The sequence below is a fragment of the Pelophylax lessonae genome, assembly GCF_965119305.1.
Source record: "Pelophylax lessonae genome assembly, chromosome: 5".
NCBI classification, from domain to species: Eukaryota; Metazoa; Chordata; class Amphibia; order Anura; family Ranidae; genus Pelophylax; species Pelophylax lessonae.
Window position 1 is genome coordinate 64705944 of NC_138772.1, and position 25925 is coordinate 64731868.

General features: G+C 43.2%; 1 protein-coding gene across 1 annotated transcript in view; it reads right to left on the reverse strand.

The window, feature by feature from the left end:
• The window catches only part of GTPBP10 (GTP binding protein 10), a 54631-nt gene that overhangs the window by 13488 nt on the left and 15218 nt on the right, over nt 1–25925 (reverse strand). Inside the window, exons 2-5 of the mRNA XM_082259190.1 lie at nt 21148–21341; nt 16404–16495; nt 8463–8607; nt 147–220 (exon numbers count right to left, since the gene is read on the reverse strand). Coding sequence (XP_082115316.1) covers nt 147–220; nt 8463–8607; nt 16404–16495; nt 21148–21341 — 505 coding nt within the window. The remainder of the gene's footprint in view (nt 1–146; nt 221–8462; nt 8608–16403; nt 16496–21147; nt 21342–25925) is intronic.

A 25925-nucleotide genomic window follows, 5' to 3' on the forward strand; every position in this document is an offset into this window, starting at 1 on the left:
TCTGCAATAAACATGCAAACGCAGAATTCCAGATTCCTGGAGTTTTATTTTAACTCAATTCATGGAGGACCTCACTTGTCAGGCCACATGACATAAATTATCTGAATTTCCACAAATTTCATAATGGAATATAGTGGAAAACTCACATGGATAGTCAGCAATCTGAGGCTTGGCATGGGACACTTTGCTAAGCAGAGATGATTTGCCAGCATTCGGAAACCTACGTTTAAAAAAAGAAAATAATCATTAAAACATGACTTTTTTTTTAACATTTATAACTTATATTTATATCTTTATGCAAATATAATTTTTATTAGAGGATGAAAGTGGGTTTACATTTCACAAATCATCAAATAAACTATTATACAAATACATAAACATACATATTAAGAAGAGAAATATTTCCTTTCCTCTCCCACTTCCTAGCTGTCATGGCTTGTTATCTCCTGTTCTTGGGGAGTTACCATTTTTTGTAATCCAACCCATTCCATCCTCCTTACTTTTTTCTTTTCCTTTCCACTCCCCTTATCTTCCCCCTAAATAAACAAACCGTTAAACATCCAACGAAAAAAAAAAAAAAGCTATAAAAACAAAAAAATAGTAAATTTTGAAAAAAACAAAAAAAAAAAACTTTTTACTTTCTGCTTTAAAACATATCCCATATATAAATAAAAAATAAATCTAATTTCTTTATAATATGCACAGTCACCATACCAATGGAACTTCCTGGGGAGTGGTTAAACATCTAGGGCGATCAAAGGGTTAAATGTGTGCCTAACCAGTGTTTTTGTGTACTGTGTGCTGCTTTCACTAAGAGATATGATAGATTTTATTCCCTGCTTGGCAGGGAAAGAATATCCATTACGTCCCTGCTATCAGGACGGAACTTTGTATTGTTTACATAAGCAGAGCTCCATCCTGTGTCTCTCCATGGCGATCAGCGGGTGCCGGCGAACATCCATTGGCTGGCACCTGCTGATTGGTTTCTCATTAACTGGTAGACATATGCCGGTTTTCGGTAATTCGATATATCGCGGTATTGCATAGCCACGGTATTGTTATTGTGGCATTTTTAAAATACCGAGTTTCTCTGTCAAGTCTGCCTGACTTGTGAATTGATACATTTCAGTGAGCTGGATGACTCATTCACTCACGCCTTTCAGCATTAAGTCTCCTAACTATAAACAAAAATGATTACATTGTATTTTTTCCTTCCCTCTGCCAGGGAGAAAGGAAGTTTAACCTCTTAAAGACTGGATCTTTTTCTGACATTTGTTGCTTGCAAGTTAAAATCAGTTTTTTTTTTGCTAGAAAAGTACTTAGAACCCCCAAACATTTTATATATTTTTTTAGCAGAGACCCTACAGAATAAAATGGCGATTGTTGTAATATTTTATGTCACACTGTATTTGCGCAGCAGTCTTTCAAACGCAATTAATAGACTTTAATGAATAAAAAAAAAAAAAAAAACGTAACAGTAAAGTTATCCCAATTTTTTTTTTTGTTACACAGAGAATCGTGAGAGAATCGTGATCTTTATTCCAAGCTAAAAAATCGTGATTCTCATTTTGGCCAGAATCGTGCAGCTCTAATATATATATATATATATATATATATATATATATATATATATATATATATATATATATACACACACACAGGCATAGCAGCCCACATTACATTATTATATAGCCATCAAGCAGTGTCTGGCCTACCTGGTGATGATTGGTCCTGGCGCTCTGATCCGATGGCCTGGTCTTTAAAGGGGCAAATCCTTGCGATCCAGAAGTGGTTAAACCTGCAGGAGGACCGGTGTTTTTATCTATTAATGACTTTACTATTGCTTTAGGCCTGGTTCACATGTATGCGGGTTGGCGGTTCACATGTATGCGGGTTGGTGGTTCACATGTATGCGGGTTGGCGGTTCACATGTATGCGGGTTGGCGGCCCACATTTGCACAGGCATAGCAGCCCATTGATGTGAATGGGCTTGAGCTGCTATGCCTGCGTTTTCAGCTGAAAAAAGGTGCATGCAGAATTTAAAAAAATGCAGTGGCCATGAAATCCATCCTTCTTTTGCACCATGCGACTTACCTGCCGTTGCTGCACACGCAAACTGTTTTTAAATGCCGTGCCCACGTATACAAAAAATGCAGAAAGCTTGCCAGAGCAGGAACTGCAGGTTAGTCGCATGGTGCAAAAGCAGGATGGATTTCAAGGCCACTGAATTTTAAAAAAAATGCTGCATGCACCTTTTTTCTGCGGAAAATGAGGGCATAGCAGCCTGTTCAAATCAATGGTCTGCTATGCCTGTGCAAATGTGGGCCGCCAACCCGCATACATGTGAACCGCCAACCCGCATACATGTGAACCGCCAACCCGCATACATGTGAACCGCCAACCCGCATACATGTGAACCACCAGCCCGCATACATCTGAACCACCAACCCGCATACATGCGAACCACCAACCCGCATACATGCGAACCACCAACCCGCATACATGCGAACCACCAACCCGCATATATGTGAACCAGGCCTAAAGCAATAGTAAAGTAATTTATAAACAACACCTCCTTCAGGTTTAACCACATCTTGACCACAAGGATTTGCCCTCTTAATGACCAGGCCATCGGATATGAGCCGAGCGCCAGGACCAGTTATCACCAGTTAGGCCAGACACTGCTTGATGACCTATTTTAGGCCTGGTTCACAGAGTCTGTACTGACTGACTATATAATAATGTGCATAAGTGAACCAAAGCCCCTAAATTCAGCAATGAAATTGAAGTGAGGTGGAAATTTAATAATTTAAATTTAATAATAGAATACCGTGATAATACCGTATACCGTGGCAAAACCTTAATCAATTAATCGCAGCATGAAAATCTGATACCGTCACAAGCCTATTAACTGGTTAAATTTAGTTATAACAAACCATATGGCCAAATGTTTGTGGACAACTCCAAACTATTGCCTTCAGGTGTTTCCAGTGAAGGGTACTGTTAATGTTCCAGCATACATGGTGTACTTCGAGCCTTGCGGTAAGTTTGGTGAAGGCCCTTTCCTGTTCCAGCATGACTTTCACCATGTACTAAGCCAGCTCCAAAAAGGAACAGTTTGAGGAGTTTGGTGTGGAGGAACTCATGCAACAGTGGTTTGCACAGACCCCTGACCTCAACGCAACTGAACAAATTTAAAGCGGAGTTCCACCCTGGGAATACATTTTTTAATAAAAATACCCCCGGGACAGTTAGGGCTAGTACATTCCACAATGGCTGGCCTCTGATCTGTCCCGGGTTGCACTTACCTTTTAGGAGAAATACTTACCTTGAAAAAGTATTGTCCAGCGCTGCCATCTCAGGTGTGGGCAGCTTGAAGCCAGCGCAATCCTCTTCTGTGTCCTCTTCCGTCTTCTTCGGTCCCACGATGCGCACTGCACCAGCCCCGCCGTCACTTCCGATGAGCGCGCGTCATCCCTCCACAGCTTCTGGGCATGCCCAGAAGCTGTTTAGAAGGGAATGACGCAGGCGCGCCGGAACCGACGTCGGGGCCGGTGCAGGCGCATTGATTCCTGGGAGCGATGACGTTCAGCTCCCAGGAATCATTGCAAAGCCAGGAAGTGACGAATCGCCGTGGCCGCCAAGGGGAGGAAGAAGGAAGTAAGGTAAGTATATTTTCTTCTATACGAGGCAAGTTAAAAAAAAAAAATAAATTGCAATTATCCATTTGTTTTTCAGGTGACCCGGAGCGAGAATATGGAGGCAAGTATAAATTTAGGGTGGAACTCCGCTTTAACTGGAATGCCAACTGTGAGCCAGGTTGACTCACCCAATAGCACACCCTGACATACTCTAAACTCTTGTTTAAAGCCTTCCAAGAAGATCAGGATCTGTTATATGCCAACTCCATATTAATACCCATGGTCCCAGACTAATTCATATAGTGGTGATGGTCCCACAAATCTTGTCCCTGTGCGACCCCTCCCGGGGGTGCGTGGACTAAGATGCCGCGCTAGCCGGTATTTGAGGCCACGGCTTTGCGGCCTTCTTGAGTGAAACGCTTCTATCGGGGAATTGATGCCCTCTTGTGGTGGCCGGGGGTGTGACAAGCAGTCACTAACGACGCTGAGTGTTTCCCCTGCCTGTTCTCACCGTTTCATCTGGCGCCCTTTGCTTAATGGTAAGTGGACAGGGAGTGTGCGGCAGTTGGTTGGAAGAGCCTCAGTTATCACACCCTCACAAAAGATGGAAACAGTTTATTAATTTTTTTTTTTTTGTATTAAAATAAATGTTTTATTATTTTTCATCATCTCCCTGCCATGCCACAGCCACACAGCCAAAGGACCCTTTCACATGGGCTGTCTGATCAGGACCACCTGTCAGTTTTTCAGGGGGACCTGATCGGAAGCTTCAGTCTCCTCTATGTAGTGGCGGATGTCTGCTGACAACCGCCACCATCCGATCCTGTCCGCCAAAAACAGACGATTGGTGGTTCGATTTTCCATCCGTCCGGGGGATCAAATCAGATTGCATTGGATGGAAATGGACAGGTTGTCCATTTCCCTCCGATTGCCCCATAGAGGAGAGCGGGACTGTGTCAGTGTTCGCTCTGTATAGCCGAGTGGACAGGAACCGTCATCCGCCTGCTCAGATGGGATTAGCAGAGAAATCCCCGCTGAGCTAGCGGATTACACTTAGCGGAGGTGCCCATATGAAAGGGGACTAAGGTGGCATGAGTTACTGGATCACCTATCTCCCCCATCTTGCTGCACTGTCCTTTCCTAGTGAGCCACTGTCCATCACACCATCAAGCAAAGTACACACGGGCCGAATGCCGAGCAACATCGGCCAGTTCCAATAAAAACTGGCTCCCATTCGGCCCGTGTGTATGGCAGCCGGTCCGACAGAAGCCGAGCCATCCGGCATGCGTCAAAAAAAAACTGGCTCCCAACTTTTTTAGCTAGCTCCTAGATTCCAAGCAAATTTGTCAAGCCCTGATTTAGTGGGTACATGATATGAAAAGTAGTATTCTATCATGAATTGAACAAAAACAAACATAATGACTGCTAAACAAAATAAAGACAAAAGTGCTCCTATGACCAATGATATTGGAGCTCCTAATTAAAGAATGCCAATAATGATTATCTTCCCCTTCATAAACGATTGCTACAATACAGATTTTTATTGTGTATGAAAAAGGCCATCTCTTAAGAAGGTATTGTTCGATTCTACAATATCTCCATCAAAGGGAATCCACTAAAAGATGGACACAATAGGAAAACAACAATTAGAGATCAAATGATGGAGCCGCTATTAGTGCAAAGGTAAGAGAACGCTCATTGCTGCTTTTATACGAATTAAGCAGGCAGGTTTTGAGGGTAGGTCAGTGAAAGGTTTAGGTTTGAAGATAATGAAGGAGCCCTTCACACAACCACATTAAAGACAACCAGTAATCACATCAAGGGATGAGAAAGGCAGAAACATGGACCAAACGCCATGGACTGTATTATAACCCAAGTCCTGGGAGCTATGTCACATCGTATTATAATTAGAGTCGAGGAAGCCATTGGATGATGGGACAAATGTCTTCAACATTACAGAACAAGTTCAGTTGAATGTGGCCAACTTCTACCAGCTAGAACACCAAGTGTTGCCAAAAAAACTGGTCGGAGATTCAACTCCGAAGTATCAATATTTATATTCAGAGATCCCATATTGAACTGTCCAGCAGCATTACTCATGTGTAAAAAATGTGCCTTTTATTGACACGAACAACGAACACCAAAATATAAAAGGTTTTGGCCAAAACCACAAGGCAATAAAAACCAAGTAACCAGCCCTCATTTCCCTCTTAAAATTCATCCTTGTTATTTATAAACCATTCACACATACATATGTAAATACTGTAAATCTTCATGTTCTAAATACAATAAATGTTGTGTGACTGGACATCAAAATGGACCTCAGACCAGACCCCGTATGCATAGAATCAAATAAAGGACCTCCCTTAAAGTGGTTCTAAAGGCAGAAGGTTTTTTTCTCTAATGCAGTCTATGCATTAAGATAAAAAAAAACTTCTGTGTGCAGCTCCCCCCTCAGCCCCACTAATACTTACCTGAGCCCCATCGATCCATCGGTGTCGCACAAGAGACTCGGCTGTCCGGGAGATATAGCAGCCGACACCTTTGGCTCCCTCTGCTGTCAATCAAAGTCAGTGAACCAATGGGAGAAAGGGGGCAGGGCCAAGCTACAGCTCCGTGTCTGAATGGACACACATAGCAGCGGCTTGGCTCAGGTGTCCCATACCAAGCTGCTTGCTATGGAGGCACTTGACAGGAGGGAGGGGCAAGGAGTGCTGAAGATAGTGTAATAGATATTGGCGCTCACACACGCCGATTGGCTCCATGGGGAGCGATCGCGGATGGCCAGCGGACATCGCATCTGCTGGACCCACCGATTGGCTCCCCCCTCAGGCACAATTGGCGTGTGTTCGCGCCTCTGGCAGTGCACGCGTGCCACTGCTATCTATTACACGAAGGGACGTACAGGTACGCCGTTTTGCATAATAGAATCGACCTGCCACAGTAAAACTACCGTGGCTGGTCGACAAGTGGTTAAAGTCCCATATAGAATGCAAAGTGATATTGCAATTTTTCCTAATATCCTTTGTTGCACCCCATGTTGTTTGTTATATTAAAGAAAGATGTCAAAAATTAATTTTATTCATAATTGGATTGTCCCAACTGGCCTTGTATAATGTACGTTATTAATGTATTAACAGGTCCCTGACAACACCCTCATTATTTGGGCTGTTAGATATCATAGAAAGAATGCGTGTCCAGGGGAAGAATCATTCAGATACTGCCACACATCACAGGGATTAAGCTCAGATCTCTTTCAAGAGTGTAACTTGTAAAGTTTAAACAATAAAATTTCACACGAAGTGGTAAAACTCAAACTTCCCTCACACTTTAATAGGGCGCTCAAAAGATGCAGTGCAAAAGCCACATATCGAAGAAAGCTCAGAGGGTGTACAATAGGCCAGTCCATGGAGTACCTCTAAATGTTAGATAGTAACCAAGGCCTAGTGTTCACACCACATGCACAAGGAGCATCCAAAATAGGTCAAGATATACATAGCAGTCCCAGTTTGGGTAATCCATGTGCAGGGGAGGCGAGGGCAAAGGAAGATAGCCTGACTGGTTTTGCCAGTAGGGCCTGACTGCATTAGAGGCTATATTTACCTGTAGCCAAGAATGCAGTTATATGCTCTTCAAAATGGCAGCCACTGGCTCAGGAGTTGGCGTCGTGCATGCCATATTGCACATGCGCGATGACGTCAAGTGCTTGCGTGAAGACGCCACGATGCACGCACATGGTGTTGGTAGACAATTCAATATGGGATATCTAAATATATATATTGATAACTCGGAGTTGAGTCTCAAACCAAGTTTTGGTGTTACAGAATATAGGGCACCGGTGACTTCCCTAAACATATGTATGATTTTGTAGGTTGGGATCTCGAGGATTCTTTTTTGAATGTATTATAACTACTAACAGCTATGTTGTAAAGGCAGAAAACCCAATGGACCCAAGTACAAAAAAAATTAATGGAATTACACAAACAATCCAAGTGGGCAAACCGTTTCTAAATCACAGACTTCCGGGATATATATGCAGCTCTGCAGTCATTGGGTTCAGCTTATAAAAAATAGAGTTAAGTTAAAGCAACATCAGTAATAAAGTACATGCTCACCACTGCAGGTTACAAAAAAAAAAAATGAAAGAACAAGAATAAAGCGTATCAAAACCCAAAACCAGAAATGTATTTGGCAAGGCCAGAATGCGAGTTGTGGGTGTGTGGTTAAATAACACCACACCTTTTATTCCTATACATACATACACACACACACATACATAATATATATATATATATATATATATATATATAAAATCCTTCCAACATCCAGTAACATAAATAGTTTCTTCCTCACAACTTCATGTCCACATCTCTTATGTACCCCAATTGCCATGCTCCTCCCCTGATCCTTCTACAGAAACACCCCCCATCCCAATCCACATTCTCCCTCCACTCTGAAGACAAATCATTCCCTGCTTTTCTCTGTAGTTACTTTTCCTCCCCTCCAGTCACATCTCCCCCTCTGCATCCATATGTTACCTCTCACCTAAGTATCCTACCTCCACCTTACATACAGCTAAAAAATGTAAAAATAAAATATATTAAAAAACTGTTCAAGGGTATATACATTTCCTGTCTAAAAAGCCCTAAGAATTCAGATGACAGAATTAGATGTAATAATGTGTGGCAATTTATGTCTGTATATTCAGTTGCCTCAAAGTTGTAGAAATATTCTATTTTTAATAAATAATTTGGAAGATAAAGCCTCAGCAGTGATTTATAAGGGGTTGTGAATTCCAGTTTTGTCCACTGAACTACTCACCCAACCAATCCCACATCTGCAATCAGCTTCATGTCCAATCGAATTATCCTTTTCTGCCCCTTGGATGGATGGAAGTTTGTTCGGAAACCACCGCCATAACCTCCTTTTGCGACCCGGAGCTGGTCTCCCTCTTTATTCAGTTCCCCTACAACAGAAGAATACAATTCGATAAGTTGCACCTATAGATAGAAATAGGGGCTCCCAAATTCTTTTCCCTAAACTAGTGAGCCACAGTCAGAAGAGCAGATGCAAACACATGGGGGGGGGGGGGGGGGTGAGAGCTATTCCGTTTCATTGCTACATCTGTTGCAAATACTGGACTGTCTTTGACTTGTATTATAATAGAGAGATTTACTAAAACTGGTGCACATAGAATCTGGTGCAGCTGTTCATAGTAGCCAATCGGCTTCTAACTTCAACTTGTTCAAGTAAGATTTAACAATAAAACAGAGAAAGTGATTGGTTACTATGCACAGCTGCCCCAAATTCTGCGAGCACCAGTTTTAGTAAATCTCCCCTATTATAATATGGGTCAAAGACAGTCTAGTATTTGTAACAGATGTAGCAATTAAACTGAATAATTCGAAACCAAGTTCACTATATGGACCACTTATGTATTTATAGTTATACTACATGTTGATCATATCCCCCCTTAATCTCCTCTTCTCAAGAGAGATTAAATTCAGTTCCTCTAATCTTTCCCCATAGCCGAGGTCCTCCATGCCTCTTATCAGTTTGGTTGCCCTTCTCTGCACTTTCTCCAGTTCCCCGATATCTTTTTTTGAGAACTGGTGCCCAAAACTGAACTCAATATTCCAGATGAGGTCTTACTAATGATCTGTACAGGGGAAAAATTATATCTCTCTGGAGTTTATACCTCTCTTAAAAGAAAAGATTTTGCTCACTTTGGAAACCACAGCTTGGCATTGCATTCTATTACTTTGCTAATGATCTTCCAGAACACCCAGATCCTTAACCATTGATTCCCTCAGTTGTACCCCCCCCCCCCCCCCCCTAGTATGTATGATGCATGCATATTCTTATCCCCCAAGTGCATAACTTTACATTTATCAACATTAAACCTAATTTGCCACATAGTTGCCCAATGAAACAGTGCATTGATGTCAGCTTGCAAGTTAGAGACGTCCTGTAAATAAGTTATTCCACTGCAAAGCGTGGTATCATCTGCAAGGACTGAAATGGTACTTTTAATCCCAGACCTGATCTCATTTATTAATAAAATAAAAAGTAAGGGTCCCAACACTGAACCTTTGGGTACACTACTGACACCCTAGACCACATGTGTCAAACACAAGGCCCGTGGGCCAAATGCGGCCCCCCAGGCCATTTCATGTGGCCCTCGCACCTCTCATGCAGCTGTGGCAGCCCCCTTGTCTCTGCCCCCACCTTGTCTCTGTAGTCGGCAGCAGAGGACAGAACTCCTTTGCCAGATCCTGCAGTACTCTGTGCAGCTGCAGAAAGGCTCGTCTTTGCCCCCCCTCCTGCTCAGCAGTCCGCATCAGAGAGGAAGGCAGAACACCTCCTACAGATCCTACACCTCTCTGTGCAGCAGCAACACCACCTTGTCTCTGCCTCTCTTGGTCTCAGCATTCAGCAGACTCTGGAAGGTGACTCCAGCCCTTCTCTGGTTCTCCTTCAGACCCTGCACTTCTTCCCAGATCCACCCTTTGGTAAGAGGGTGCATTGTGATGTAAGGGGGTGTGGGGTGCTCTGGACATCTAATCTTACAGATATAACCGGCCCTTTGAGGGAAACCATAATGCTGATGCAGCCCGCGATGGAAGTGGAGTTTGACACCCCTGCCCTAGACCATTCAGAGTAAGAATCATAAACCACTACTCTCTGAAGTCAGTCTTTTAGCCAATTTTCTATCCATTTACAAACTGGTTTTCCCAAGCCTGTAGACTTTACCTTACACATTAGCCGTGCGTGGGGAACTGTGTCAAATTATTTTGCAAAATCCAAGTATAGTGCGTCCACAGTAGTGATGGACCAATATCGTTTTTTCATTGCCGATACCGATTTTTTTGGCCAATGCATATCGGTATCGGCCGATATTGGTTGATATTTTCGTACATTTTAAAAAAATTTTTATTTTTAGCACTTGACAGGTACTGTTGTGGAGGGATCTGGGGTCTAAAAGACCCCAAACCCCTCCTCTGCACTTAAAAGCATTCAAAAACGTCAAGTTTGGCTGTTTTGAATGCTGTTATTTTTTTTAATCTGGCGCAGAGTACCAGGAAGTGATGACAGCACATCACTTCCGGGTTTTACATGGAGACCCGATCAGAGCTGAATGCGGCTTTGATGGGGTCTTCGGTGGCCGTGCAGGCTGGTTGCCCGGGTCTCCTGGTGGGACGGGAGACCCGGGCGAGCCGCGGAAGTTGGAGAGAGGGGATGGTGTCCCCTCCTGCTCCTTGTAATGACAGCCGAGCGTCATCTCAGCCGCATCGGTTGTCATTACAAGACAGCTGACCGTCAGCTATGGACACCGGTACCGGGGTGATGCCTCTAGCTGCAGGCATCACTCCGGTACAGCACTTTCCCGAAACATCGGCAATATCGGTAACCTCCAGGGCCGATTCCGATATATCGGGGAAAGTGCATATCGGCTTTGCCGATAATCGGTTGTTCCCTAGTCGACAGCCATCCCTCTGTTCAAGGTTTTACTTACTTCCTCATAAAAAGAAATCAGGTTTGTCTGACAACTTCTGTCTTTCATGCATCCATGCTGACTTTCGCTTAAAATATTTTCTTCCAGCAAGAACTCATCCATGTGGTCTTTTATTAAATTCTCCAGTATCTTCCCGACTATCGAAATTTAGCTAACAGGTTTGTAGCTACTTGGTTCTTTGATCGGATTCCGTTTTAAAATTAAGCACCACATTGGCCTTACGCCAATCAAGTAGTACCATTCTAGTCATTAACCAGTTCAGCTCTTTGGGGGTACTATGCATGTCCAAAGAGTGAACCTTTAATCACAAGTTGATGGCTGCAGTATTAGCCATCAGCTTGCGTGCGTTTTGTTTAGCCGGCGACCAGCTTCAAAGTGAAATTGATGCAACAGCTCCATAGCTGCTGATCATTTTCACACAGCCAGCAGTGCGGTGCCTTCTTCCCCTCCCGCCTGCGGCCCCGCTCCTCCTGTGGTTCCCGGGTTCTCCCGCTCTCACCAGTACCTGGGAACACAACTGCCGGCTGGGGGAGAGAGAATGCAGGGAGACCGAGGCAAATCCATGCCTCAATCTCAACGAAACAATGAAACCAGAAGTGATGTCACTTTCGGTTTCATATGCACTCTTTCCTGGCCAGCAAAGCCAGGGGACACATCTAACCAAGGCGATCTGTGCTTGGTTAGAGGGCATGAAGGGCAGGGGAGATGTTTGGGTCTATAGGAGTACCTGACTTCTGCCCAATGCTATCACATAGGGATTTATTAACCCCTTGTGATAGTAATCAAGAACAAGAAAAAAAAAAAAATATATATATTAATCACTTCCATACTAGGCCAATTCTGGCAATCTGCTCCTACATGAAAAAATCATCATTTTTTTGGTAGAAAATGACTCAGAACCCCCAAAACATTATACATTTTTTTTTTAGCAGAGACCCTGGTCATTGCAACTTTTTATGTCACATGGTATTTGCGCAGCAATTTAAATGCTTTTTTTGGGTTTCATGCGTTAAAAAAAAAAAAATTATGTTAGCCCATTTTTTTTATATAATGTGAAAGATGTTACCCTGAGTAAAAAGATACCCAACATGTCACGCTTTAAATGTGCGCAAAAATGTAGTACTTAAAAGTCTCCATAAATAACACTTTAAAGTTTAGAGTTACAAAGGAGGTCTTGGGCTAGAATTGTTGCTCTCACTAACTTTTGCGGTACTACCTCACATGTGTGGATTTAACGCATTCAATTCTGCGTGCCCGCACACGGGGACGGGGCACTCTAAATTTTTTTATTTTTTTTTTTTATTGTTTATTTTATTTTTACACTTTCCCTTTAATTTTTTGATCACTTTTATTCCTATTACAAGGAATATAAACATCCCTTGTAATAGGAATAGTGCATGACAGGTCCTCTTTATGGAGAGATCTGCGGTCAATAAGACCTCAGATCTCTCCTACAGGGTTGAAGATCAAAAAACAAAAAAAAAAAAAAAAAAAAAAACTATCCTCGGCTATCCAGCCAAGATCACGCCAGTATTTACAACTGGCAGGTCGGGCGTGATGTTATAACGTCACGCCCAGGCCTCCGAGAGTCAAAGAGACTGCCCGGAACCATCTGGTCCTCTGTATTCTCTATGGTGTACTTCCGCCGCCGGCGGATTCCTTTTCCCGGCTCGCCGATCGCACAGGTGAGCCAGTAGAAGCACTGGAGGGCGGTGGGACCTGTAAGAACAGAAGTGGCTGAACAGCGGCTATGATTGTTCTTATAGTGAAGAGAATCGCCGGCTAAAAAAAAATATCTGAATGATGCCTGCAACTGCAGGCATCATTCAGAGATCTCCACTCAAAGCCCAGGACGTCATCTGAAATCCAGCAGTATGGAAGTGGTTAAAATTGAAAAAATAAATTGCAGAAACCCATTGCCCTGCACACCTGCGCAAATGCAAATGGAAGCCTAGGGTGCGCATGCGTATGTAAACAATGGTCAAACCACACGTGTGACATATCACTGCAAACGTCAGAGTGAGAACAATAATTCTAGCACAAGAGCTCCTATTGAATTCTAAATGGATGAGCTGTAAAGGCTTTTAAAATGTCATCTATGGTGATTTTTGGGCACCATAGTTTTTGGCGATATCGCGGGTGCACTAAATTTTAAGACATGGAATGTTTGTTATCCCTTTACTCGATGCAACCTCATCTTATATATTTTATCAAAAATGGGTTTGTACCAAAAATTATATGGTGTGGTTTTGCACTAAAATTCATTTTATCATATTTTATGTTCAAAAGTTGCGTTTTAACCACTTTAGCCCCAGCCCTATTTCGGACACTTTTTGTTCACAAGTTAAAACCAGTATTTTTTCCTAGAAAACTACTTAGAACCCCCAAACATTATATATATTTTTTTAGCAAAGACTCTGGAGAATAAAATGTCGGTCATTGCAAAATTTTTTGTCACGCGGTATTTGCGCAGCGGTCTTTAAAACGCCATTTTTTTGGAAAAAATTTGAAAAATCACATTTCACTGCATTTAAAAAATACTAAACAGTAAAGTTAGCCCATTTTTTTTGTATATTGTGAAAGATGATGTCACGCCGAGTAAATAGATACCAAACATGTTACGGTTTAAAATTGCGCCCCCCCGTGGGATGGCGACAAACTACGGTCAATAGAGATCTCAATCTGCGACGCTTTAAATTTATTTAACGGTTACCAGTTTAGAGTTAGTGTGTAGCTCTTTTTTTTTAATTATTGCCCACGCTCTGGCGATCGCGGCGATACCTCACATGTGTGGTTTGAACAGCGATTTCATTTGCGGCTCGACTTGCGTATACGTTTTTTTTTTGTGCGCGAGCTAACGGTGACGGGGACGGCTAAATTTTTTTTTTTTTTTTCCTATTTATTTTTTCTTTTTTTTTAAACTTTATTACAGGTTTTTAAAAAAAAAAAAAAAAATCTGATCACTTTTATTGCTGTCACAAGCAATGTAAACATCCCTGGTGACAGCAATATGTCGTGACAGGTACACTTTATGGAGGGATCGAGGGTCTAAAAGACCCTAGACCCCTCCACTACACTTCCCTGTATGCAAAACGCCGAAAACGGCATTTTTGCATACAGCCGTTTTTTCAAATCTGCCGCCTTTTGCAGCACAGTAACCCGGAAGCCGCATCGATCGTTACCGACGGAAAGCCGACCGTCGGCTTCAAACAACGGTACCGGGATGATGCCTCTAGCTAGAGGCATCATCCCGGTATAACCCCGCAAAGTCTGCTGACGTAGAGGTTACGTGACTGGTAGTAAAGTGGTTAATAAACAGGTGCGCAAATATCATGTAAAACTAAAATTTGCAATCATCACCTTTTTATTCTACAGTGTCTCTGCTTTCAGAAAATATATAATGTTCTGGGGGTTTATGTAATTTTATTCCCAGAAATTTAAATTTTTACATGTATATGAGGAGGAAAAAAAATAATTTGCTCTGGAACCGAACTGGTTAAAGAGTGCCTAAAAATGAGAAACAATGGCTTTGAAATGACAGAGCTCAATTCTTTAAGGAGACATGGGTGTATTTTACAGGAAATTATTCTCCCACTCTACAAGACTCTGGTCCGGCCACATCTGGAGTATGCTGTCCAGTTCTGGGCACCGGTCCTCAGGAAGGATGTGCTGGAACTGGAGAGAGTCCAGAGAAGGGCAACAAAAATAATTAGGGGAATGGAGGACCTCAGCTATGAGGAAAGACTACATTCATTGAACCTATTCTCTCTGGAGAAGAGACGATTGAGGGGGGATATGATATCAATGTACAAATACTGTACTGGTGAGGACCCTAGCATAAGGAAAAAACTTTTCAGAGAAAGGGAATACAATAAGACACGGGGCCACTCACTAAAACTAGAGGAAAAACGCTTTAACCTTAAAATACGTAGGGGGTTCTTCACTGTCAGAGCGGTAAGGATGTGGAATTCTCTTCCACAAGCAGTGGTATAAGCAGGGAGCATCGATAGTTTCAAAAAACTATTAGATGTGCACCTTAAAGACCACAACATACAGGGGTATACAATGTACGGTTAACAACAAACACACACACACATCATAGGTTGAACTGGATGGACTGATGTCTTATTTCAACTTCACAAACTATGTAGCAGGCTACAGGATTTTTATTGTGCTGTACCCGTTCAGGTCTAACAAATTTGTAAGAGAAGATATTTTACGGTAACAACTAGAGATGTGCCGAAACATATAGACTGAAACTGGTGATATTGGCATTTGGCCGATAAGATAAAAAGTTGCCGATAATGACGCCAGTGGATTTGCAGTGATTTTACCGTGATTTTGCTGTGCTTATGGTTTGCTTTTCATAGGTCATGTGACTCAAAAACCACATCAAAAACATAACACAGGTGCGTCATGGATGTATTTTCAATGCATTTTATTTTTGGCATTGGAGCTCTACAAGGAACTCTTGCAACAAATTCATAGAAGATATGTGGCAATACAATAGTCAATTCATAGGCATTTGGTAGATTCATAAACTTGTTTTTTTTTTTTACGCTTTCCTGATATGTTGCTACCGCTGCAACAGATTCATTAGGTTACTTATGTTACTTTAATTGTGCAAATGTATCTGAAAGTTGGACTTTTAGGCCCCTTTCACACAGGCGGACAGTTCAGATCCGCCTGTCCGTTTTTTTGATGGATCTGAACGGATGCCCCATGCATCTCTATGGGGCATCGGATGTCCGCTGACATCCGATCCGTCAAATCTGGATGGATGGAAACTCTATTTTCCATCCGTCCAGCGGATGGGATCTGATGCGAACGGACAGACGGTCCGTTCCCATTCGATTCCCCCATAGAGAACAGCAGGGACCTGACAGCTCCGTCTCCACACACAGCGCAGAGACAGAGCTGCCATCCGCCTGCTCAGTGGGGGATCGGCGGATCAATCCCCCGCTGAGAAAAACTGAGTTTGCCGACGGACTCCCATGTGTGAAAGGGGCCTTAAAGCCTTAAATGGCAGTGATTAGGGCTTGGGAATCCCAGCCAGAAGACAGCTGGGTCCATCTGCAGGCTCAAGGCTTTCATTTTTATGGATGGAGCCTTTATCCTGCATGGTATTCCTATATCAGAGCTGTCAGTGAATATTATTAAACAGACTTCAGGTAGTGAGGGGCTAATTTACATAGACAACATGGTACTGTAGGGCAAATCACAAACTTTTAAGAATCGCTTCTTACCTATTTTACGCCCATCATCAGTGGTGATCGTTATTCCCACAGGAACATTAACCTCACAGTCTGGACCGGATGAGCCCCTAAGTGAACGCACACTGGAAGAAGAAGAATATATAGAGTTACACACGGTTTGTGGGTTCATTCTGCCAGCCGTGAGAGAATTGGAGATGAAAATCAGCTCTTATGGGTCCCAAAGTCTCTTCTGTCTAATAAACACACCGTGAGGAAGCTTTCTTTGACAGTGATGGATAATTAAATAAGGATTCTTAAAGCGGAGTTCCGGCCCCTCATCCACCCAGCAAAGAATTAAAAAAGTCAGCAGCTACACTTTTAGTGCACAGCATATTTGCCTTTAGTAAATGAACCTCATAGTCTCTATCATTTTTGTGTACTTCTTTCATATGAAGTACTGTACCTGGTTTATCCTGCCAGTCACCTTTCTTCCTTATTCTAAACGGACCACACAAAGCTGATCTGTACTTGCGTGGTCAGTTTTCATCCTTTGGCAGGCAATTAAGAGGTACAGGACACTGTGCAGATACATAGCATGCCTGTATTGAGTAGTTTGTTCAGACGCCACGCCTCCTGACCAATCACAGCCTGCCTTGGGCAAAGACTACCTCCCAATCACAGCCTGCCTCTTGAACATGCCCCCTGCTCAAGTACAGCCTGCATCTTGCCTCAGACTAAACAGACTATGGAATACAGACACACGGTTTGTCTGCACAGTGTCCTGTAACCCCGCCCCCACTATCAGGAAGAAGAGATGCATGGTCACATGACAGAACGTTTTGAACTTATAAAAAAAATGTAAGAAAGAGCATTTCGGAAACTAAGCAAAAGCAATTCTAGTGCCTGCATGGTTATAATTGCATTAGAAAGGGTCTATAACATTGTATGGTCACAACTATTTTAAAATTACCCTGTCACTACAAATACTTTCTAAAGTAATAACACAATACACCAGCAATTACCTGTGAACCCACTGTGCCCAGACAGCCCCTGACCCTGGGTATCATGCAATGCCACCTTTGCTCCCTGTACTCCACAGTATAATGTGGGCTCCTCAGAGATCTTAAAGTATAACTAAAGGCACATTTTTTTTTTAGTTTTGGATAAAGTGGATGGATAAAGAGGGATTAGAACACCGGTCAGTTTTTATTCCTATCTGTACGCTCCTTGAGAAGATTCTCTCTCCCCATTTGTTCCGTTTACCCTTATCACTCAAAGGGAAAGTAACAAAAATTTTAGGTTGTCCCCAGAAAAGTAATAGAGGGGAATCTTCCAATGGGGACACTAGTTCTGGTAACTTGGGGGTCCCCAAAGAATTCCCTTAATTTGCAAGGATTTCCGCTCACTTTCTGTTTGGCTATGAGGCTGGAAATTAAAGGAAATCTCCGCAATGAAACCCAGATGGCGTAACAACAAAAAAAATCTGACAGAGGTTATAACCCTCCCTTGCACTATCCAAACTAAAAAAAAAAACAAAAAAAAAAAAAAAGAAATTTTGCCTATAGTACTACTTTAAAAAAGAATGTTGCAACTGTTCATGGATCTTTGCCAGTGCTATAGTTTGCCCTAACCTATTCAATGTCACTTCTGCTGGACAGCTTGGCCTGCAAGTATATTTTATGGCAGTGACTCTAATGCCTCGTACACACGTTCAGATAATCGGACAACTTATCGTTCGCATTTTGGTGCATGATACTAATACTGAATTCAACAATGCGTACTAAACGTGTGATTTTTTTTCCTACGCTTCTGGAAAAGCTTCCTGGTTGCGTTGCTACGTATCAGATGGTGCAAAACAAAAACAATGGCAGGCAGGCTTTTTCCGGGTTATTTTCCTGTTTCTGATCATGTGTGGTATTTGTCTATCGATTTTTAGCGAACGCATACTGTACTGATTAAACGATCGCTAGGCTATCGTACGACAAAGGTTTTCGTGTTTGTCCCTTCGGATTTTGTTGGACGAAATGTCGCAATCGGCTGTCAAAAGCTGTGTACTAACGATCAGATTATCGTGCGATCGATTCGAAAGCAATTTTTTTTCGTCCGATTATATGATCATGTGTACGAGGCATTAGGGGTTATTTACTAAAATTGGAGAGTGCAAAACCTGGTGCAGCTGTGCATGGTAGCCAATCAGCTTTTAACTTCAGCTTGTTTAATTAAGCTTTGACAAAAAAAAAAAAAAAAAAATGGAAGCGGATTGGTTTCTGTGCAGGGCTGCACCAGATTTCGCACTCTCCAGTTTTAGTAAATCAACCTCTAAATAGTGTTGCGTTTGGCTACTTTCACATGGGCAATGGGGGCAGATAACTTACTGAGTTCTGAGGTGGCTGCATGCAGCTGCACTCTGTGCCACAGCCAATTTGTGTGCAGCCAGAAACTCTGCAGAATCAGTGACTCTATAACAGTGTTTCTCAACTCCTGTCCTCAGGACCCACTAACAGGCCAGGTTTGCAAGATAACTGAAATACATCACTGGTGATATCATTTGCTGCTCAGTGATTGCAGTGTTCTAGTCTGCATCTCCCCAATGTAGGCCTGTCAGTGGGACCTGAGGACAGGAGTTGAGAACCACTGCTCTAGAACATTTTCTGCATCCAGGGTCGGTTGGAGACTTTTTGCAAGTAATCGCTCCGATGAGCAGCTACAGGGGAACAACTGCAGTCTCTTTAAAGTGGTTGTAAACTCAAAGAAAGATTACTGCCAGCCCCTTGGTTCTATCAAGCCATAATACAGAGTGTACAGGTCCGTATAAAATGATGCCTCTAAATACCTTAATTCAGTTTGTTTCTGGCTGATAACGTGACCTTAGGCCACTCTCCACTCCCAGATCCATCCGGAGGTCACGTGGCCGCCCAGAAACAAAATGAAATAAGGCATTTAGAGGCATTATTTTATAAAAACATGTACACTCTGTAGTATGGTGTAACGAATCTGCGACCCACACTGTGTTTGTGAGCTTCCGTCAGTATAGGGCTTGCTATAGAGATTCCAGCCGCCCTACATACAAAACTAGCCTAAACTTAGCTTGTATGTGTTTGAAAAACAACTAACTCTTTATTGAACAAGAAACAGACTTTTATACGCTTGAGAAGTATGACAGTCACTACATGAACAATGACCTGAATATACACCCAAAACATCACACAATGGTTAGATAAGGAGGTACAGCTGACTCGTGGCTAATCCCATCTAGACAAGGCTATCATTCACATGCTAATTAACTCAGCACACTTAAACCAGCTGGGATGACAAGACTACCCGGCAACAAAGCCAAAACAAAATACAAAATTACACATTATTTAGGAGTATAAAAACAGAACACCTTATTATACAATCAATAGGAAGAGACCCCAGTATCAGTCTGTCCGTCAGTTACAGACTTCATGGCAACGGTCTACAACAGTCTTTAGGTCTCTCAGTGTAAAGTGGGATTAAATCTTCATAGTCTTAAAGCGGTAGTATACCGATTTTTGTGACTTTTACCTACAGGTAAGCCTATAATAAGGCTTACCTGAAGGTACAATTAATATCTCCTAAACCTGCACGGTTTAGGAGATATTTGCACTGCATGCAGCCGCTCATGTGAGCAGCGCATGTGCTCTGAAGGTCCGGCGGACCTTCAGAGTTCCTTGCCGGGAAGTTGCCGGAAAGTTAATCCCCCGCGCGCATGCGCGGGAGTGATGTCTCGTGGCTCTGGCCGCTCACAGCGCCGGAGCCGCCGAACCCGGAAGAGACGCCGAGGGATCATGTCCGCTCCCACAGCGGTGTCCGGGGGTCCGTGTTGGGTCTTCGTTTTAAGGTAAGTTTTTCATAATGAGCTAGTATGCGATGCATACTAGCTCATTATGCCTTTGTCTTGCAGGGTTTTTTTTTTTTTTGGAGTATACTGCCGCTTTAAGATAAATTGTTGATAATTATTACTGTCCTATTTGAGTAATTCAAACCATATTCTGTGTCCATTAAGTCCATAATTTCCTTGGCCACCTTGTGCCCCTAATGGACACAGGGTGACTTACACATAAGAGAAACCTAGGGTGCAGAGAGAGGGGTTTCCCAACCTCTCTAAGGTAAGCTGGGTTCCACAGGCCCCCCAACCAAACTGACTCCCGTCACATATGGCTTGATAGAATAGAGGGGCTGGCTGTAATCTCTATTTAACTTTACTGCCAGGTACTAATAGCGGCAGGAGAGGAGATGGGGATGGCTCTCACACACACGTTTCTAACAGGCAGGGAGGGAGGGAGAGAGAGGACAGCAGCGGGGGCACGTAACCTGACCACGGTAAGACGGATCAGCAGCCATGAATACCATTGTCAGCACACCAAGGGGGACAAAGGAACAGGCAGGATCAGCCAGGTTTTTACAGCATGGAAAGGGACAGATTAGACAGAACAAGCACTATGCGGTTTACCCTGCTATAAGTGAACAGGATCTCTTTTTTTTTTTTTTTTTAAAGAGTTACATACAACCTCTTTAGGGCCCCATTCATACAGGGCGCTTACTTGCGTGTCCTGTGCAGGGCCATGTTTTGCTGGCAAGGGGATGCACAGGTGTTCCGTGTGTACCCGTGCCAGCAGTCCTATAGATGTCTATTGGCACATAAGACTGCACGGACACAACCCCGAAAGCACCCAGGGTGAGTTCAGGAACATGCACTCACAAGGAAGTTTCCTGCACACACGAAATTTCCTCTCAGACACATGCTTCTGTTTTTGATGCGATTGACACTTACCTACTATTGGCTCCAACACCCCCAACGAATCGTTTGTGTGCATACTTTTCTTTGACATTTTTCATGGTGACGCCGTGCTTCGCTACCACCAACACATCACCTCCTTTTCCTCCTTCTCCACCTAATCGCGGCAGTCCCATTCCTCCAGCTCCACCTTTCACCATGACTCTCAGATTGTCTATGAAGTTTCCATACTGCGGAGAACAAATCGAATATTAGACAATGCTCAGTGCATCAAAAAGGAATGCTATGTAAGCTATATTAAACTTAATTTATTGCTTTCAAAAGGATAATCGCTCAAGGTGGGTGCTGCTACCCACAGGCTGCAATGCTGCAGAGTAGGTATGAGCTCAGATCCTAGTCCGTACCAACCTGGAAGTGGGCCATTCATAAGCGACTGAGGCATTCCCTGCCCTACAATTGCATGTATACAAGACCTTTGTATATGTGTGGTTGTGGAGTAGGGAATTCCCTGGCTGCAAATGAGAGATCCAGTACAGATAACGGCTTCCTGGCAGGCTGGCTCAGGTGAGTTTGGACAGAGTAGCCAGAGAGGAAAACGCCTCAGAAGGGGAGTGAGACTCAAAAGGGGTTGAGTTACTAAACCTGGAGAGTGGAAAATCTGGTGCAGCTGTGCATGGTAGCCAATCAGCTTGTAACTTCAGCTTGTTCAATTAAAGTGGTTGTAAACTCTAAAGCTGGACACACACTACACAATCTTCTTTGGATTTTTCCTTTAGATTTATCAAAACCATATAATATGAGGTCAAACCTAAACACTTTCAATTTGTATGCAATCAAGCAGGCCCTTGCACTACATAGTTGAAGGTAAATCTAAAGGAAATCAAACAACAAAAGTTGCATAGTGTGTATCCATCTTTACGGCTCTTTCACACAGGCGGACCGTTCAGATCCGCCTGTCTTTTTTTGGTGGATTTGAACGATCCCCCCATGCATCCCTATGGGGTATCGGATGTCAGCGGAGACATGTCCCCTGACATCCGATCCGATCTGTCAAATCTGGACGGATGAAAACCCTATTTTCCATCCATCCAGCGGACGAGATGAGAACGGACCGGCAGTCCATTCCCATCTGATTCCCCCATAGAGATGTATGGGGAACTGACAGCTGTGTCTCCGCACACAGTGCGGAGAACAGTTGTCATCCTCCTGCTCAGCGGGGGATCGGCGGATCGATCCCCCGCTGAGATAAACGGAGTCCATCCAACAGACGGGTTGTGTGAAAGAGCCCTTAGGGTCCTTTCACACAGGCTGTCTGATCAGGTCCACCTGTCAGTTTTTAAGGCGGGCCTGATCAGACCCTCCAGTCTCCTCTATGGAACAGCGGATGTCAATGGACACATGTCCACCGAGACTCGCCTCCATCTGATCCAATTCTGCCTGCAAAAAACAGACAAATGGTGGTCTTATTTTGCATTCGTCTGGCAGATCAGATAGAAACAGACAGGCGGTCTGTTTCCATCTGATTTCCCCATAGAGGAGAGCACAGAGGAATGAAGCAGTGGCCAGAAATAACACTTAGTGCTATAGATAGAGACAAGTACACAATATATTGTGTAGATGCTTTGTTCATATTTCATGTCTGAGGTTTACAAAAACTTTGACAAAAAAAAAAAAAAAGACTGGAAGTGAATCAGGACATTGTACTATTAAGGGATTCAGCTAACCAATTCCACCTTTTGCCCTCGTTTGACACCCTAAAATCAGGATCTTCAAGCAAACATACAAAAATTAGAATCAGAGATCATGGAAACAAAAAGATCCAAGTTCCTACGTGGTCTCAAAGATGGAGAAGATGGGACCGTCTACGTGCATCGAAAATGTAAAGCCCCACAATCGATCCTGAAAAAGAGACCAGGCTCGGTGACAAAAGGGTTAACTTCAGCTCACCTGAAGCATCCGATACTCAGAGTATTCGGACACAGCGGAGACGAGATCACCTAACATCTCCCAACTCTGTTTTATCAGTCTTTTCAAAACAAGATTCCCCTGCCTGCGTATACTCCAAAAACCGTCCGGGGCACCAAATAAAATCAGAAGGAAAGAAAAAAAGAACGAAACGTGGGAGGACAAGCAGAAAAGCAGCAAAGCTACAGAAAATATCCCAAGAGAATGAGGAAACCCAAGGACTAGGTACTGTTAATGTGCTTAATTTATCATCTGACATTGTCCGAACGTGAGCTCTCCCTGTTATCAAAGCATCTGTCCTTTACTCCCACACATTAATTTGATGTTCTGTCCACTATTTTGAATATTAATCAGCTTTTTAGAAAGGTCATGTTAACCATTTGCCTACAGTGCACTTAAACCCCCTTCCCATCCAGGCCAATTTTCAGCTTTCAGCGCTGTCACACTTTGAATGACAATTGCGCGGTCATGCTACACTGTACCCATATGAAATTTTTATCATTTTTTTCACACAAAAATAGAGCTTTCTTTTGGTGTTATGTAATCACCTCTGGGTTTTTTATTTTTTACAAAAAAAAAAAAAAAGAATAAAGACAGAAAATTTTGAAAAAAAAAAAAAAGTTTTTCTTATTTTCTGCGAGTAAATTTTGAAAATAAATTTTTCTCCTTCACTGATGTGCGCTGATGAGGCGGCACTGATGGGCACTGATAGGCTGCACTGATGAGGTGGAACTTATAGGCACTGATGAGGTGGCACTTATGGGCACTGATGAGGAGGTACTAATATGCCGCACTGATGAGCACTGATAGGTGGCACTGCGAGGCGGCACTGATGGGCGGCACTGATGGGCACTGGCGGATGGCACTGATGAGCGGCACTGATGGGCAGCACCATCAGTGCCCACACTCAGTGCCCATAGTGCTGCCAGTCAGTGCTCATCAGTGCCTGGATGAGCAGGCACTGATGGGCACTGACTGGCAGCACTATGGGCACTGATTGTGGGCATTGATGGGGGGCACTGATGGCGGTCACTGATGGGGGTGCAATTTGTGTATGTTTTTACCTTTAGTAATCAGGGCACTGGTGATCAGTGCCCTGATTACATTCCTGTGTGTCCCCGGCGGCTAACGGCTCCCCCTCCTTCCTCACACTGCAGGCTCCGTGTGAGGAAGGAGCGCCGGCGATGAGAGATGATCTCATATGTTTACATATGAGATCATCGCTCATTGGACGGCCCGATCAAGTGGTGAATGGCCGCTGTGATTGGCCATTCACCATGATCTGCAATCGGCCGTGTCCAAGGGACACGGCAGACACAGATTTTCCCCGCTGCGCGCTCGCGGGAGCGCGCGGGGGGCGTGTCACTGGGAGGCCGTATAAAGACGGCCTCCCGAAAATTCAAGTCCGCACTGCAGCCGTATATAGGCTGTAGCGCGGATGGGGGGAGGTTAAAGAAACATTTTTTGCAGAAGACAGTGGAAGATCCAAGATGATTGTTCATCATTTTTGTTTAACTGCAATATCCACCCTTGAGCATTTACAATTTGAATCAACTAAAGGGTTATATGGCATTGACAACAGCTTTATTTCTACTGGGGATAGACATTTGTATCCTGTCCAGGCTAGAAGTGAAGCAGTTGACTCCTTTCAGTTTGTTGCAGAGAAGGAGCTCGACAAGCTAAAAGGAGTCATCTGAATCACACACAAACCCCGCCAAATTTAATTTAAATAAGGCAGAATATCTGGCCCTACAGGCCTTAAAAAAAAAAAAAAATAGGAAGGATATTATAATCCCTCAGGTGGAGGTAAAGGTGGAGCAGTAGTAGTTCTGGATGCTGAGAGTTATAGAATTGAGGCACTTAAGACAGTTGCTCAGCTCTGACCCCACAGAGACTATACAGCAGAAGTTGCTACAAATTTTGGATGATGGTGGAGATATGGGAGTAATGGATCAAAGGACAATTGATTTTTTATTCATGAATAAACCATTTCTACCCATATGCCATCATCTTCCAAAGGTCCATAAGCAACGTATTCCTGTAGAGCAGGGTTTCCCAATTAATTTTTCCCTTGGAACCCTTTGACATGGTAAAGCAAAACTTTGGAACCCCCCAAAAAAAAAAAAAAAAAAAGTGTGCGCTATAGAGTAGCGCAGCGCAGACCTTTCAATGAGCAGAGTGTAATGCCCTCTTTTGCTGGCAAATTCTTTTTATATCTGGTTTAATTGTTGACACTTGTATTTGCATGTCTGCAGTTGCGTCAAGACGATTTCGATACTTTGTTTTTGTTGCAGAGTAAGGCGCGAATCCAGTTCCACATACGTATGTGCTGGCGAATGGCAACAGAACTTTGATTGCCCACTTGTACAATTCTGGATATTCTTTGCGTAAATCACCCCAAAAAGCAAGAAGAGAAACTTCTTTAAATTTTTGGCTTTGTTGACTGTCAGAAGTTATAAATCGATCAGAGTCTCAAAATCGACATCAGAAAAATTGGCCGGCTTATTTTTTATGAATGGATTTCGAACCCAGTCATTATTGTTTTTATTCAAGAATGGAAAATGCCGATTTGATTAAATGGCGAAAACGATCTACAATTTCATTGTGAATTTCATCTTCAAGTTCAATTTCTGATTCTTCAAGAAAATCCTTAAGTGTTTGCAAAGAGTTCAAATTATTTTGCTCAACAGATGAGGTCCAAAAACTTCCTTGGAGTGATCCGTCATTTAATTTTGTGAATAGGTCTGCAAGATACGCTACTTTGGATTAGGGCTGCCACGACGCGTCAACGTAGTCAACTACGTCGACTACTAAAAATCGTTGATGTGCGTGAAAGGCGTCGACGCGTC